The 18,505-nt window shown below is 41.3% G+C and overlaps 1 protein-coding gene across 1 annotated transcript; it reads left to right on the forward strand.

Annotated features, from left to right (window-relative positions):
• Nucleotides 1-2,400: 2,400 nt before the first annotated feature.
• simc1 (SUMO interacting motifs containing 1) lies at nucleotides 2,401-16,140 on the forward strand (the record flags this gene model as incomplete). The annotated part of the gene is made up of 10 exons (XM_080840930.1): nucleotides 2,401-2,532; nucleotides 3,240-4,763; nucleotides 5,036-5,304; nucleotides 6,714-6,783; nucleotides 8,932-9,092; nucleotides 10,034-10,126; nucleotides 11,860-11,988; nucleotides 12,241-12,397; nucleotides 13,314-13,398; nucleotides 15,935-16,140. 10 exons carry the CDS (start codon nucleotides 2,401-2,403, stop codon nucleotides 16,138-16,140), a joined length of 2,826 nt encoding a protein of 941 aa, XP_080697056.1.
• Between the last annotated feature and the right edge of the window lie 2,365 nt (nucleotides 16,141-18,505).

An 18,505-nucleotide genomic window follows, 5' to 3' on the forward strand; every position in this document is an offset into this window, starting at 1 on the left:
TTCTGAAGGTCAGGTTCTGAAAATTTCTTGTAGGTTACATCAGAACTGCTTTGTAGATGATGATGACAGACTCTTGAAATGACGATATAAAAATGATTTGAATGTGGTGTCTTAAGTGTATCGGCCCAGTGTGCCCTATGCGTCGACCAACTTATGTTCAAATGTATGTCCTAATAATGACGTTTTTTTGCATCCTGTCCAGTAGGGCTATAGCTACGTGAAGTAGGCTATGTCTAGGTGCGCAAAACCTAAGGTACAAGCTCAGCAGTGCTGTAGGTAAAATAAAGTGTGTAAACTACCGCATGTGTCTGCGCCGTTATGAAACTGCAATACCACTGATTATTATTGTTGTTGTTGTTACAGTAAAAGTGTTTAGCAGGCGTTTTTGTCTAAAGGGATTTGCAAAAACAGTTAATGTTAAAACACTTTTTTAAAGAAGAAGAAGAAGAAATAAAGTATGCCTCAAACCATTAAACTAGACAGATGACGTTTAAAAAGGTTTTAAACGCTTTTTTAAAGTATCATGGCTGTCACTGGAACGCAGAGCAGGTAAGTCATTCCACCCCCATCCACCAAGGTACTACAAACCACAAGTTTCTTCTGAAACAGCACTTGAGAGAAAGCAACAGATTCAGATTGAGAGGGTAATGACATTTTTGCCAAAAAAACTTGCCTTACTAGCAAAGATGATGGCTAAGCAAGTGTAGCTCGCTTTCTACATGTAATGTACACCATTTTAACTATTAAAGTCATACAAATAATAATATGCATATTTTTATTATTAATTTGTGATAAATAATGTTTGAGATATGGCACGACATGTGAAAACTATGGTGGCGGACAACACCAAAACTCAGATATTGTACCACTAAACAACAATAAAATGTGTTAAAATCATTAGTAAGAGCAACCATAAAAAAGGTCTAGGCTTCACAGCTACAGCATGAGCCAGTGAAGGACTAACATGTATCACAGCTACAGCAGGAGCCAGTGAATACAATAAAATAAATCCCAATATGCAAGTTCTACTGCTTACCCACTTATGATCACATTTTTGGTTATTTATCAACTATGCTTTGAGATGTCTTTTAAAGCAGTTGAATGAGGTTGTCTCCTCTGAGGCTCAATGTGCTGCTGCTCTCTGAATCATCTGCATTGGTGTCACGGCACATGCAGGCAGGTCCGTTACAATTGCACTGCAATGTTTTATAACTAGCCAGACCACGGCCATGCGCAATGAGTTGTGGAGCATTATTAGTGAGATAGAGTCTGATCTTCTGAATATTATAGTGTGAACTGAAAAGACCTCAAAACAGAAACTACAAGCTCAGAGAATTAAGTTGGTTATCAATTAGCACCCAAGTTTCATGCAGTTTTACTTTGGTCAATGGAGATGGACCAAGATGGATGTAAATATTTAGTGGGATAGCCGGATTGGCTGGGAATATAATTTTGTATAGTCTTTCAACACCACCACATAGTAAGATGGGGACAATTCCCCACTTTTTATATTCCAGAATCATGTTCTACAACCTCTAATAAAGAGACTTCACTCCTATATAAAAGGGGTACAATTTGTAGTTTTCTCAGCCTAACAAGTATCAGTGTATGTCAATTTTGCCAATAGAGGTTTGGGCCCTGCGCTTGAAAGATTGTGGATGCCCCCATTTTTTAAATTTTATTTCATGATCATGTAGTTTTCCCAGCTTAACAACTTTTTAAGCATTAGACTATTGGCCATTGGGAATTAAAATCTGTGAGGTGTAGTGTGTATTTATTTAAACTTCATTTTGCAGTGGCACACATGCTTTAGAAGGGAGGTACACTATGTTTTTTTTCTTTTAAGGTGGGACATTTCTCTGAACAATATGTGACATTGGTGCAATGTGTTAAATATGTTTTAGAGCATTAATGTAAAAAAGCTTTACTGCTGTATGGATTAAATCAAAGTAAGATCGTTTCGTTCGTGCTGTTATACCGCTGCATTTTTGGGCTTTTACTTTTATTTTTTATCGTCGCCCATCCATAAATCGAGACCGGAAGCTACCTGCACTATTTAAATGACTACTGGTATTTATGTTAGTTTCACGCTTCTTTATCATGTAGCCTAGTGCAACCGCAGACGGATTCTCTTATCACCGCGGCTGACTTTTCTGAGTGCTTAAGAGGTCTACTTCACATCTGTCCTTGATCTTATGCGGTTTTCCATCGAGGGCAAGGAAAGGTATTTCAGGAAAAGACATACGACGTAATTTTGTGCTATCCGACCTCCGTCTGGTCTTTGTATCCCGCCTGCATGAACCACATGACCAAACGCGGAAATGTACAACGCAACGTCTGCTGTAGTGGAAATCATGTGAAGTGCCACGATCCTCGCATGGCATGTATTTGGGGACTGCAATGGAAGATATAATATCCTTAAGTTCGGGGAGCGAAGCAGACTCCGATCTAGAGGTGGTTGGATGTTACAGTGACGATACTAAAGAAGATGCGAGACCATTTCGCAGGGTCGACTGGGTGCCTGTGAAACCGGTGAGTGTCAATAGCCTCACACAAACTATGTATTGTCCATATCCATAACAAACCAGCAACCCTATGGGCTTAACGACACACTTCCAAGTCGATCATTACGCTCTCGTTAGCTTAGTGGCCTCACAATCTCAAAGCAAGCCAGTCAAAAGCTATTGTTGTTAATGTTTATTCACCTGTTGGCATCTCCGCTAACGGAAGTCATTCCATGCAGACGGCTACTACAGAATTGATATGCCTGTCTGTCAAAGTTGTGGTTGTGGATTGTGAATCGTCACGTTCGGTTTTGTCATAGATACTTACTTCACGTGAGCAGCACTTAGTTCATGGGCAAAGGAGTTAGCATTGGTTTAGCTGATATTCAGTTAGACATCCACGGTTGGCTCCAGCGAAGCCCTTGAAATGTACCGGGCTATATCCAGCCACCACGGCTAGGTGATTTGTGGCAAACACCTGAGTAGTGGTGGCTTTAATGTTATATCTAGCTCTCTAGCTAGACAGCTTATATATTGTCTCGCTAGGTTGGTAGATTCTTAACGTCTTGTTGCTAGGTAGGTATATAGCTAGCTAGCCATCACAAGTTTGTTAACATGACATTATAATATAAGGAAGTGATTTCTACATCTTTTTTATATCCAAATACCGTCAGACAAAGACAAGTATGTATAAGGTTGTGTAAGATATTTAACAGATATGTGTGTTTATTTCAGGTAGTCATTGACTTGTCAAAACTCAGAAGAAGACGCCCCCAACGGTGCCAGCTTGGTTCTATTGAAGTTGTGGACTTAGAAAAAGACTCTGAAGCTTTTGTTTGTACTGCACTATCAGTGTCAGATAAAGAGGTTGTTTCTCTGGATCAACAAGGTGAATGTCAGATTCTCCCTTCCCTTGCAATGGGGACAAACCAAAGTTTAGCAGTAGAAAGTTCACAGATAATTGAGCCATCCCAAAAGCCTTGTTTGCCTCCTGTTTGTGTAGCCCTGACCGTATCAGAGGAAGAGGGAAATGGCCTTCCATTCGAAGGTGAATCTCCCGTTCCATTGACAGCTGCACTGAATTTACACCAAAATATATCTCTTGGAGATTTGCCCCAGATAGATTTGAACCAGATAGACTTCACAGGGTCCTCTGTTCTTCTGGATGGTGAGCTGCCTGTGTTGGAAAAGTGTAGTTCACAGAGAGACTCTTTGGAAAGCATCCCCTCTCCCTTCAGCCTTGATAGCCCCTATCACTGTCCGTCTGAGATCGACCCAGTGTTGTTCTCAGATGAGTCAAGCATGCTTGACTTGAAGGACACCACTTTTACCACAGATTTTTTCGACCACCCGGCAGAGTCCCTTATCATGCCTTACAGCTCTGCCGACACTGAAGCTCAGGGCAACTCTGCCCTCACTGAAGCTAAAACCAGCTCTGCCCTCACTGAAGCTCAAACCAGCTCTGCCCTCACTGACGCTCAGGGCAACTCTGCTCTCACTGAAGCTCAAACCAGCTCTGCCCTCACTGACGCTCAGGGCAACTCTGCCCTCACTGAAGCTCAGGGCAACTCTGCCCACACTGAAGCTCAGGGCAACTCTGCCCACACTGAAGCTCAGGGCAACTCTGCCCACCCTGAATCTCAGGGCAACTCTGCTCTCACTGAAGCTCAGGGCAACTCTGCCCTCACTGAAGCTCAGGGCAACTCTGCTCTCACTGAAGCTCAGGGCAACTCTCCCCACACTGAAGCTCAAGGCAACTCGGCTATTGGCCTAGCTTCACCTGTGGCTGACTTAGCGGTTTGGGAAGAGGTTGAGCAGAACCTGGAGCCCTCGTCGTCCCGTGCATGCCAGTCTGATGTTTCTACTCTGTGTCGTCCCCCAGCATTACCTGCCTCAGATACTGGGTCCACATGGACAGAAACCCAGAACAATTGCACCCCAAATTCTCCAGGAAGGCCGGTTTCAGGTGACAGCAGGACTGTTCAGAGTCCAAACCCCCTCTCTAAAGTCCCCTGTCCTCAAAGTTGTGTCTCGTACCCTTTACCTGAAAGAGGGTGTCATAAACAGGAGGTGGAGATACTGGGGACCATACCTAATGGTCATGGTCAAGTTGATCACAGACACGATGATGCTGGCAGTCATGTGATGTCTGATCTTGGTCCTGGGATGTCTGGACAGAAACCAGAGGACAAACAATACATTTCTCATCTTCAGCTGAAGAAGTTGAAAAAACAGATGGGGGCGTTTGTTCAAGGGCCGGTGAGATGTACCTTCTTTTCAATGTAACCTAATTAATTATAATAAAATTCAATGTAACCTAATATTTATTAACTATAATATAATTCAATGAAATCTAATATTTATTAACTATAATATAATTCAATGAAACCTTATATTTATTAGTTATAATATAATTCAATGAAACATTAAATGTATTTATTATAATATAATTCAAGGTTCAAACTTATATTTTTTTAATTTCAGTGTCTGAAAAAGTCTTCACTAAGTGCTCTGTTTTAATTCTTAACTAGATGGATGAGGATGAGGAGGAGGAAGAGGAGGAGGAGGAAGACTACGGTCCCCCTGAGGTATTGTGTAGACAGAGCCTGAGTCTGGTCTACAGCACCATCGATGAGAACTACCCAGAGGGAACCCTTCAACTGCTGTCAGACTTCCTGCAGCCTCGGTACTACCCCCCCCCTGACATCATGGCACACCTCCTCAGGGGGATCCTGATGGACCCTCACTGTCCCGACGTCCTGGCACTGGAGGCCTACACGCTACTGACGAGGATTCAGATGTGAGACACACACACACACACACACACACACACACACACAAACTGACACACACGCTACTGACAAGGATTCAGATGTGAGTCTCACACACACACACACACACACACACACACACACACACACACACACAAACTGACACACACGCTACTGACAAGGATTCAGATGTGACTTACTAATACCTGATAAATATGTTAATATCAACTTTTTCAGAACAGGTCAGGTACTGTAACATCGGTCAAGTTAAAAAATTTTGATGCAACAGTGTTCCAAAATATAATAGCGTCTTCAAATAACTTTGAACACAAATGTTCATCTGTGAAGTACAGGCCATCAAGCGGTAGATCAAGGTGTTGGTGACACAAAATTGGAATGGGGACATTTGCCGGTTTTCTTATTCTCTAATTTGCACGTCAACTGAATGATCTCACGTCACTGTGTGGGTCAGTTAACGCGTTGGGATGGGATGGGTGGCTTGATTCTAGTTTGTTAGCTAGGCAGGCTTCTGCTACTGCCTGGAAGGGTCCCCCACTCTGAAGTATCAGATGGGAAAGGGCATAGAATAGACATAATTGGCTGGAGGGGTTGTAGTGATGGTAGGCCTAATCAGAGATCACTTCTGTGACCACTGGCGTTCGATGACCTTTACTTATAGGTAACCATTGGATTAAACAAGTAAAATAAACTCACACAATTGGATTAAACAAGTAAAATAAACTCACACCATTGGATTAAACAAGTCAAATGATCCCACTCCATTGGATAGAACAAGTTGCTTGGCAAGCGAGCTTGACTCCCATTCCACATTGTATTGTTATAGCACTAAATAAATAAAATTGAATTGAATTATTGCAGGCAAGCACATCGACCACTAGAGGGCAGTAATGGCAAAATTACTATTACAGTTTACATTTAGTCATTTAGCAGATGCTTTTATTAAAAGGGACGTGCGAGGGAGAGAACAAGCAAGCTACGAGCTAAAGAGACCTAGTGTAACAGTTGATACTATTTTTACATAAGAAATAGAAAAAAGGTCAGGAAAGTAACTACTGTAAAGGCAAGTTAAGTACTAGTAAAAGTGCAAGTTAGGAAGTAGGGTGCTCTCTGAAGAGTTTGGTCTTCAAGAGCTTCTTAAAGGTAGAAAAATGACCATGTGCCCTATGTGAGTTTGCTGTTTTATCCGTGGATCTATTTATTGTTCTGTTGATGTGGTCACAATCATTGGGATGGCTCCATTGCCCCTGGCGTAGTCGGTTTGTTAAAACGCATTCTGTTCTTACCGGACAACCTGTGGCGATTGTCGCTCGTTCTTTAACCAGCATACAGATCCTTTCGGGATTTATTCAATTCACAATATTCCCCTATTTTATACAGTTAATGTAAGGCTGAGTTGAACCTGTTTCTCCCAATGCAGATTCCATCCATCAGATATCTCCACTCTCCCCTGGGACTGGGGTCTGCTGACGGCTGTGATGGACCAGCAGGTAGGGAAGCAAGTTTTTAATCGAACAATAAAATAAGTCACGTGGACAACACCTGTCTGGATACACATTTCAAAAGCATTTTCTCTAAATATCTATTCCCCTTCTCTCTCCACCCTTCTCATGTCCCTCTTGTCCTCCTCTTCTCTCTCATGTCCTCCTCTTCTCTCTCATGTCCTACTCTTCTCTCTCACGTCCTCCTCTTCTCTCTCTTCTCTCTCATGTCCTCCTCTCTCCCTGTATTGTGTGACTGCTTCTCACGACCCTCATGTCCTCTTCTCTCTCCGTGTGTGTGTTGTGTGTGACTGTGTCTCATTACTAGGGATGGGTATCGTTTGGGTTTTTTCCGATACCGGTACTTAACCGATACTTTTAAAACGATACCGGTGCCTAAACGGTGCCAGAACTTTTTTTTTTAATTAAAGACATTAAAGGCTTATTTATTGCCAAGGCAAATAGTTTTCTTCAAATTTAACAAAATATTAACTGTTTAAGGTATACTATAAATAAAAATAAATACAAAACACTTTGCTTCAAACCTTTTAACTTCAAACTATGAACAATATATTAACTTTTAACAACTGTTTACAGTATACTTAAATATACATAAATACAAAACACTCACACACTTCACACTTCAGTAATTCTTTTGCAGAAATATGTGCATATTTGCCTTCAGAGTAAAACAAATATTATTTTGTTTGCATTTATTTAAACCCACTGGTTTCGTGAATGTGTACTGCCCCTTTAAGAGTTTAGGTTCAGGGCTGCTGGCATTTCTGTTTAATCTTCAGTCTGCGATATCTGATCTGCCTTTGCCTCTGACCTTCTCTCCCCCCTTTACACGCAATTTTGCTGTTGCATATGCTGCACATCGCGTCGTTTGAATCTGTTTGTGCGAAATACTGCCACACTTTTGATCGTTTACCTTTCGGCATTTTCTCCGTTATATTGATGGCTAGCTCTGTTTACTGCTTGCTCTGTGCAAGGCTGCCTGCTCTTCCCTGTCATTAGACTGTTGCAATGTTATTGTAGCGTCCGAGTTAGTGCTCTCTTAAGAACTCACACTGAGAAGGAATATCTTTGGATGAGACGGTGGCTCTCCGTTTAATAAAGCGTATCCAACTTCTGCTTAGAACAACCACACTTATCTTGACACCGAAACCACACACAAGTCAACCCATCACCATGGCAACTCCTCAACACAAATCCCGTTTCCACTAGTCCCATTAAAATGCTACATTATCACCAATGAGCGTGAGTGACACAGGCGAGAGTCTACATTGGGAGATGGAGCACTTTTAAATGTGCCCCACGAAATCTGTTAGCAACCTAAAAAAGTATACAGATCGTACTCCGAAAGATCTAACGTTAGAAAACAAGAACAGGAAAAAAAAACCTACGCAAAATGACCCATACTTCTCTTGCTCCCAGATGTAGTCATTCACGCCACTGTGATCAAACCATACTCCGTTTATTCACTCTACAATGAAGCTGAGCAGGATAGCTTTTCTGAAGCACAGAACTCAGGCTGTTTGTTTTTCCTCCTGTAGATTTTTCGGCCTCCTTTCATTGTTTTTGTTCCAGTTATATATTATTTGTTTTGTCTGGTGTTCGTGCCATGAGATTTGGGCTACCATCTGCTCTAGTAAAACTTTTTAAACTATACCACTAACGTTACTTCTCGTTAGCTAAACTATATTTTTAAACTATACCACTAACGTTACTTCTCGTTAGCTATCGATATAGTTTTGTACTGTTTTGGAACCAGCGTCCGTGTCTGATGTTTCCGCCTGAAATAATTCCTGTTTATAAGACAACATTTTACGGAAGTTTTGTTCATTTAGCTGCATGAATTGTTGCTGTAGAAGTATTATTTTAGTTTTGATCAAGAATGAAAACGGGTCCCACAGACCGGAATACCATACAAGGGCTAATTAAAAAAAAAATCTAAAAAAATCGACTCAGGCGCCGAAAGGAAGCACCGAAATCTGCGTTGCATTTCGGTCCGGGTAGGTACCGGTTGTATGGAACCGGTGCCGTATTGGTACCGGTTCTTGGTACCCAACCCTACTCATTACCCTCATGTCCTCCTCTTCTCTGTCCTTGTGTGTTGTGTGACTGCGTCTCATGACTCATGTCCACTCACAGGACGGCACCAGGAGGCTTCGGCTGGAGGTGAGGCGTATGCTGCTGCAGTATGTGCTAAAGATTCTGGAAGACGACTTTCAGCGGCAGTTATGCCTTCAGAAGCTGCACCAGTCCATCACTAAGGCCATGCTGTCCTGTGAGCTGCACTTCACTCATGTCAGGTGAGTCACTAAGGCCATGCTGTCCTGTGAACAGCGCTTCACTCATGTCAGGTGAGGACGTACTACAGCCAGGATCAGAAATGTTTATTTACACTAGAGGTTAACATGTAGTGTGGTAAAGAGCGTTTATGTAGATTAAGAGTATGATGTAGATGTGTGGTTGTTAATAATAATAATAATAATAATAATATTATTATTATTATTATTATTACTATTATGATGATTCCAAGCTGCTGCTCAAGGTTTAGGCTACTGGGCCATTTTACATCTAACCTATTTCAACAACTAGCCTATTGTAAGCATTGTGCCTTTGAATACTCTTTAAAGAGGAGGCCCATCACCCTTAAAATGCCTTACTGGTGAACATGTTTCATAATCTCTGGCATCCAGAAGAACCATTTGGAGTATTCTTGTTGAAATTGCTTGCAACTTACAAACCTCTGAATTCTAGTCCGAGCCAATATGTTAGCTTCGTATTTACAGAGCCAGCACTGTCTATGAACTCTAGGATCTGTTTCAGCACCTACACTGATTTGACAGCTAGAGAACTGTGAGGAGCAATTCACTTAATCTGACCAGAAGTGCATTGGATTAGAATTACAGACCCTACCTTTAATGGAGTAGAATTACAGACCCCACCTTTAATGGAGTAGAATTACAGACCCCACCTTTAATGGAGTAGAATTACAGACCCCACCTTTAATGGATTAGAATTACAGACCCCACCTTTAGTGGCGTAGAATTGCAGACCCCACCTTTAATGGAGTAGAATTACAGACCCCACCTTTAATGGAGTAGAATTACCAATGGCCAGGACTGACTCCAAGACTGCACTCCACTGCCATTCAGTCACTTTGTTGCTGGGTTTTCACTAGTGGAACGTTCATATTATCCATTTTAAAGCACATTAATACGTTTTGGGGTATGTCACTTTCTTTCAGAGAGCTGATTTGCTGGCTTTTCGAAGCAGTTTCCATGGCTGTTGGCAGCAAAGACAATAAAAACCAAAAAAGGGAGCGGAATGAAAATCTAAAGTATGTTTGTTTATATTTTTATTTATAAAGCATATATCTGTTTTTAAAACTGACCAGGGAATTACATATAACTATGCTTGTGTTTCAGGATGGTGAAGAAACATTGATAAAACAAAGATACATATAGATATATAGACATAGATATAATGGGCTTCTCTATATATAGCCATAGATACATGGATATGCGCTCTACAAAGAGGGCTTCCCTGTGCTGTGCTTCAGGATGGTGATGTATAGATGTATAGAGGATATTAAGACAGTGGGCTTCCCTGTGCTGTGTTTCAGGATGGTGATGTATAGATGTATAGAGGATATAAAGACAGTGGGCTTCCCTGTGCTGTGTTTCAGGATGGTTACGGGGTGTCCGCAGGGTTTTAAAAAGTATTAAAAGGTGATACATCAAAATTGCCAAATTTAAGGCCATTAAAAGTGTTAAATGTGGTTTTAGATAATTTTTTCACACTATCAAGTGTCCTATTCTGATTGAAATTGTATCTGCTTTAGTTCACGTTAGTTTGTTTAAATGCGGGCTTAAGCAAAGCTGGGCACATAATGAAATCTTCCGTATCAGTCTAAACTTTGTATGTTTGATGCTTGTTTGATGTACAGTTTGCGCGCTTCAACTGGGTAGCCAACTGGCTGGCTTACGTTTTTGACTTGCTAAGGCATTTCTTCAACGTCCAGACAACCATCGTCATAGTTATGGGTAAATGCAAGTTTTCTAACAAGACCCAGCGTTTATGGACTGGCTCAGGCCTGTAGTAGGGAATAACTGGAAGGCTTATTGTTCGGTTTGTAAAAAAAACATCATTGTCAACTGGATGGGAGCTAATGCACTTCGGTCGCATATGCAATCCACTAAACATAAACATGGAATGCAGGTTCGTCAAGAGCAATTCATTCTACGAAAGTTAATAAACTCGTTCATAATTTTGGTGGTGAACTGAGCGTACTGTATAACTGTCTGATGAACGATACTGTGAACCCGTTCATTCTGGTGTCTGTGAACGGCACTCAATAATCGTTAACAGTCCTGTATCCAGTGTTGTCAATCGCTGCGTGTACTTTCTTCTACTGTCTATGCCTGGCAAGTTTTAGAGCGCCGAAGTTGCGTAGAGGCCGAGAGCGGTATTGCAGACAGATAAACTAATAAAATAATTGCTGTCTGTGGTTCTATATGGGCTGTGGAACTCACATTTGTAAGGGAACATGCGTTGGTGGGATGAGCATCAGAGCTGAGTATGTGGGGCGCGCCCATGAAAAATGTGCCAGAATAAACTAAAACTGAAAAGTAGTGGATGCCTGTTTGTGAAGTGATATCAGCAAAAATTAATATAGCAGTTGCCAGTTTATAATGCATCAACAATTCATGCAGTGAATGCCAGCCAGTGTGCTGGAACTATCTCTCCAATGCACATTTAATTTAGTTTGTTTTATTTTTATTCACTATGAAATAAATATGTGCAATATATGGTCACCATCAGTGAGTTTCTAAATCTATTATGTTGTATAGTGTTATACATGTCAAAATCTGCCTAAACGTTAGAAAGGTCGCTGATTAACACTTGCATCTCAGTGTCGTGATGGTTTTAAAAAAAAATCAGAAGGTAGTAAAAAAAGGTATTAAAAAGGTATTACATTTAACTTAAGGATTGCTGTATATACCCTGGGTTATGATACATAGATACATATAGATGTATACAGGATAGTAAGACAGTGGGTCTGTGTTTCAGGATGGTGATGGCTCTCCAGAAGATGCTGGTCTTGGCCTTGGAAGTGGACCGCACTCCCACCTGCAGCGCCAACAAACTGTCCCAGGAGCTTTTCCACACCGTTATCAGCTGTCCAAAGCGTGAGCACAGGTGTCTCAGTGTGTGTGTGTGTGTTTGTTTGTGTGTGTGTGTGTGTGTGTGTGTGTGTGTGGGAGGAAGTGGGGGAGAGAAGTGGTGTTTAATACACACCTAATTAAACTGGTCCTCTTACTTCCCCATCTGCTTATTGACGTGTCTCTCTCTCTCCCTCCCTCTCTCTTTCTATCTTCCTTCCTTTCTTTCTTTCTTTATCTCTTTCTTTCTCTCTCTCTGTCTCTCTCTCTCTCTCTTCCTGTCCACCAGGCTGCTTGTGTTGGGGACTCTGGAGAGCAATCTTCTGAAGTGCAAACTCCTGGAGCTGCTTCTGGACTATGAATGCCCTCAGAAGATCCCCGTCCCCATGTCTTTCAGTCTGCTGCTACACTTCCTTCAGCACTCCACTCTACCCTCTGATCCAATGGTGAGAGACACACACACACACACACACACACACACTCACTCAGAAGATCCCCGTCCCCATGTCTTTCAGTCTGCTGCTACACTTCCTTCAGCACTCCACTCTACCCTCTGATCCAATGGTGAGACACACACACACACACACACACACACACACACACACACACTCAATCAGAAGATCCCCGTCCCCATGTCTTTCAGTCTGCTGCTACACTTCCTTCAGCACTCCACTCTACCCTCCGATCCAATGGTGAGACACACACACACACACACACACACACACACACACTCACACACACACACTCAGAAGGTCCCCGTCCCCATGTATCTCAGTCTGCTGCTCCACTGAGACGCTGTGGAGGATGACAGGGAGAATATCTCACCAGTTATCTATCTCTATCTCACTGCCAGAGAAGCTTAGTGACTACATCATCATATATGTTTATACCTCATGGATAGAGTACCATAGAAGAAGCTTAGTGATAACATCATCGTATTATGTGTATACCTCAAATTGAATTGAATAGAGTACCATAGAAGAAGCTTAGTGATTACATAATCTAATATGTGTATACCTCATGGATAGAGTACCATAGAAGAAGCTTAGTGATTACATCATCGTATATTTGTATACCTCATTGGTAGAGTCTACATATTTTGAAAGGTTTTTGCACTGGTAGTGTAGTGACAGTCAGTATTGAGGAGATGATTGACATATATTCATGCAGCCATCTCCATGTTCAAGATCATGCACCATTTTAAACATAATCAGTCATTTCAACTCCTTCACCAGGATGCCAGTGAAGAGGCGATGATTGACATATATGTGTGTGTGTGTGTGTGTGTGTGTGTGTGTGTGTGTGTGAGAGAGCGTGTGTGCACTATTGTAACATAATCAGTCATTTCAACTCCTTTTCCAGGATGGCAGTGAAGACTGGAGGAGGTGGGAGGAGCTTCTGCAGCTGATCTGGATGCTTCTTCTGAGCTACGAGGAAGTCATGAAAGGTGTGTGCTTTTGACTCGTCCACTTTTGTATTTTTTTATGCATAAAGATACTTATCCTTGACCATGGAATGGATCGTAAATACAAAACAAGGTCATATTTATATATATATATATATATATATATATATATATACAGTGCCACTTGAAAGTCTGTGAACCCTTTGAGCACTTAAGAGTTTTCTGTTGTTTTACCATGATTTCATCACCAATTTTCCATAGATGAAATGTCAGGTTTATGTTTATCATTTTCATGTACTTGTTTAGAGGGAATTGTTTGAGTAGCCAAAAAACTACATGAAACATGGAATAAGTGTTTTACTATAGGAAGTGAACCCCCAGGTGCATTGGTAAAGTCAAGTAGGTAACAGATTCGGTGAAACATATTTGGGTGCTTAATTAGTCAATTGAGCAAACCAATCAACTGAGACATCCTTAGGAAAAGGGTTGGGCAACACAGATTAAAACAGAGAGGAAACCAACCAAACCACTGTAGTGCCAAGGTGTACCCCCACAGATCAACAATGCTGAGAGGAAACAAGATATCCGAGAACATCAGGAAGAAGGTTCTGACAGCCCATCAGTCTTGGGAAAGCTATAAGACCATCTCCAAAAGATTCCAGCTCCATCCATCCACTGTAAGAGAAATAATTTACAAATGGAGGGCATTCAACATGACCACATCTCTGCCTAGAAGTGGATGCCCATCAAGACCATCATTCTTCTTCTGGTGCTTCTTGGTGATGGTCTTGACTCTTGACTTTAGTTTGCTCAATTGACTAATTAAGCACCCAAATATAGTTCACCGAATCTGTTACCTGCTTGACTTTACCAATGCAGCTGGGGGTTCACTTACTTTGGCACAAACACTAATTCCATGTTTCATGTAGTTTTTTGGCTACTCAAACAATTCCCTCTTAACAAGTACATGCAATTGATAAACATAAACCTGACATTTTATCTATGGAAAATTGGTGATGGAAAAAAAAATGAAAAATCATGGTAAACCAACAGAAAACTCTTAAGTGCTCAAGGGGTTCACATACTTTAAAGTGGCACTTTATATACAGAGAATGGTCAGAAAAATAGAACATATCCAGGGAACAGCAATTCTCTGGGCGGAAATGCCTTGGTGATATATATATAAATATATATATACAGCCGCGGAAAAAATTAAGAGACCACTTCAAAATTATCAGTTTCTCTGGTTTTACTATTTATTTGTATGTGTTAAAGTAAAATGTACATTTTTGTTTTATTCTATAACCTACAGGCAACATTCCTACCAAATTTCAAATAAAAATATTGTCATTTAGATTATTTATTTGCAGAAAAATGACAATTGGTCAAAATAGCAAAAAAGATGCAGTGTCTTCAGAGCTAGAATAATGCAAAGAAAACAAGCTCATATTCATTTTTAAACTACACAATACTAATGCTTTAACTTAGAAAGAGTTCAGAAATCAATATTTGGTGGAATAACCTTGATTTAAAATCACAACTTTCATGTGTCTTGGCATGCTCTCCACCAGTCTTTCACATTGCCGTTGGGTGACTTTATGCTACTCCTGGCGCAAGAATTCAAGCAGCTCGGCTTCTTTTCATGGCTTGTGACCATCCATCTTCCTCTTGATCACATTTCAGAGGTTTTTTATGGGATTCAGGTCTCGAAATTGGGCTGGCCATGACAGGGTCCTGATCTGGTGGTACTCCATCCACACCTTTATTGGACTCATCAGAGAAGACGAACTTAGAAGAACCTCCAGTCCGCTTTTTTCAATCCTTATGGTCTTTTACAAACCTCAGCCAGGCAAAGTACAACGTTGCCCCGGAAGAAAAACTTGCTTCCTTTTGCTCTGACAATGTTCCCCAACTCTGAGAAGTGTTTTTTCCAGCAGGGCAATGCTCCATGCCACACAGCCAGGCCAGTAAAGGTGTGGATGGAGTACCACCAGATCAGGACCCTGTCATGGCCAGCCCAATTTCGAGACCTGAATCCCATAAAAAACCTCTGAAATGTGATCAAGAGGAAGATGGATGGTCACAAGCCATGAAAAGAAGCCGAGCTGCTTGAATTCTTGCGCCAGGAGTAGCATAAAGTCACCCAACGGCAATGTGAAAGACTGGTGGAGAGCATGCCAAGACGCATGAAAGTTGTGATTTTTAAATCAAGGTTATTCCACCAAATATTGATTTCTGAACTCTTCCTAAGTTAAAGCATTAGTATTGTGTAGTTTAAAAATGAATATGAGCTTGTTTTCTTTGCATTATTCTAGATCTGAAGACACTGCATCTTTTTTGCTATTTTGACCAATTGTCATTTTTCTGCAAATAAATGATCTAAATGACAATATTTTTATTTGAAATTTGGTAGGAATGTTGCCAGTAGGTTATAGAATAAAACAAAAATGTACATTTTACTTTAACACATACAAATAAATAGTAAAACCAGAGAAACTGATCATTTTGAAGTGGTCTCTTAATTTTTTCCGCGGCTGTATATATATAATGTCCTAATATTCTCTATCCTCTTGATCAGGTCACCTCCGCTGTTCGATCACAGAGCGGTCCACATACAGCAGGGCCCCGACCTGGACGGTGAACGACAGGCTGACCCCCACCATGGTGCAGGATGCTGTGGACGCCTTCCTGGCCCGGACGGAGAGGGACCTGGGCTCCTCCCTCCCAGCACATGTGCATGAGTCTCTGGCTCTGCTTCAAGGACATTTACTAGACACCTACTAGATATGTTTATAGTCAGTTTTTTAATTTTTTTTTTATTTGTGTGTACAAACTTGAAATGCCAAATGATTATAGCGTTTATTTATTGTTTTAAAAAAAAATATTTGTTTGTATTTTCTTTCTCTCTGCTCATGGGTGGATTCTTCTGAGCGCCCCTGAAACTACTGGAGTGGGAGGTGACGCTTATTGGTTGAATGACATGAATGGAAGACAATAACAAGCGCCACTTTTAAAACCAGCAAGACTATTTTTGAATGAAGTGAATACAGTGAGGGAATTGTAGCCTACAGAGATGATGGGTGTTTCTTAAAGTCAAGGATGCTTCCTTTGTAGGACGAGCCAATCAAAGTTGGGTCCTTGAGAGGCTGGGCAGGACTCCTTTCTGGAATTCGGAGAACAAACAATGGAACAGCTTAGCGAGTGTGCAGGTGTGCGTCATTTAAAAGGTCCCGCCTTCAAAACCCATGCTCCTTTTATAAAAAAAGGCTCTGTTGTGTGTGCATAGGATTGTGGGTGCTATAAGAACACAGAGGATTGTGGGTGCTTTAAGAACGTTGAGGATTGTGCGTGCTTTAAGAACGCAGAGGATTGTGGGTGCTTTAAGAATGCAGAGGACACTCAACCACATCCTTGAAATTTCTCTGATCAAAGGACTCGAAGGATCCTAGACATCAGAACTTTGGTGGGAAATGATGACGTAGCATCCTTGAAACACAACCGTCAAGGATCCTTCTTTGACTTTTAGAAACACCCAGCATGTTGAGGTTTCTGTCACTGACAACACGTCAGCACAACGTCAGATGAAATGTGTGCTTTAATCAACAGCGGTCCTGGCATCTTCATTAATCAAACTGTTAACTCGACCTTGGGGGAATCCTAACGTTCTCTAGAAATCCGTTGTTAAGCAATCTGATATTGATGCTGCCGTTGGAGAGATATACAGTCATGGACGAAAATGTTGGCACCCTTGCCATTCTGTCAGATAATGCAACAATTCTCCCCAAAACTTGTTGTAAATACAAATGATTTGGTATTCACATGTTCAATTGTATTGTTTGCATTGACACAACACAAAAAAGAAGACAAGAAAAGCCACATCTAACATAATACAACACAAAACTCCAAAAATGGGGTGGACAAAATGATTGGCACCCTTTAAAAATTGTAAGAAATAATTGTATTTCAAGCAAGTAATGGTCCTTTAATTTGTATTTTAATGCACCTGTGGCAAGTCACAGGTGCTGGCAATATAGAAGTCACACTTGCAACCAGTTTAAATGAAGCAAAGTTGATTCAATCGTTGTGTTGTGTGTAACAATGAGCATGGAGAAGAGAAAGAAGAGAAAAGAATTGTCTGAGGATTTGAGAAGCAAAATTGTGGAAAAGTATGGACAATTCCAAGGCTACAAATCCATCTCGAGAGATCTCAATGTTCCTGTGTCCACTGTGCGCAATGTCGTTAAGAAGTTTAAAGCCCATGGTATTGTCGCCAACCTCCCTGGACGTGGAAGGAAGACAAAAATTGATGCAAGATTGCAAAGAAAGATTGTTCGAGTGGTGGATAGAGATCCTAGAACCACTTCTAAACAAATTCAAGCTGACTTGCAGACACAAGGTACAACAGTTTCAGCTCGCACTATCCGTCGAAGTTTGAATAAAATGGAACGCTTTGGTAGGAGACCCAGGAGGACCCCACTGCTGACACAGAGACATAGAAAAGCCAGACTGGAGTTTGCTAAAACGTACTTGAGGAAGCCAAAATCATTCTGGGAGAACGTCCTATGGACTGATGAGACCAAAGTAGAGGTTTTTGGTAAAGCACATCATTCTACTGTTTACAGAAAACGGAATGAGGCTTACCAAGAAAAGAACACGGTCCCTACAGTCAAAAATGGTGGAGGTTCACAGATGTTTTGGGGTTGCTTTGCTGCCTCTGGCACTGGTTGCCTTGACTGTGCATGGCATCATGAAATCTGAAGACTATCAAATCATTTTGGGGCGTAATGTAGGGCCCAGTGTCCGAAAGTTGGGTCTCCGTCAGAGGTCATGGGTCTTCCAGCAGGACAATGACCTAAAGCACACTTCTAAAAGCACCCAGAAATGGTTCAACACAAAGCGCTGGAGAGTTCTGAAATGGCCAGCAATGAGTCCAGATCTCAATCCCATTGAACACCTGTGGCGTGATCTAAAAACAGCAGTTGGGAGAAGGCACCCTTCAAATGTGAGAGACCTGGAGCAGTTGGCAAAAGAAGAGTGGTCCAAAATTCCTGTAGAGAGGTGTAAGAGACCCATTCATGGATACAGGAAGCGATTGATTTCAGTAATTTTTTCCAAAGGGTATGCTACCAAGTATTAAGTTGAGGGTGCC

Source organism: Sprattus sprattus, assembly GCF_963457725.1.
Source record: "Sprattus sprattus genome assembly, chromosome: 6".
NCBI classification, from domain to species: domain Eukaryota; kingdom Metazoa; phylum Chordata; class Actinopteri; order Clupeiformes; family Clupeidae; genus Sprattus; species Sprattus sprattus.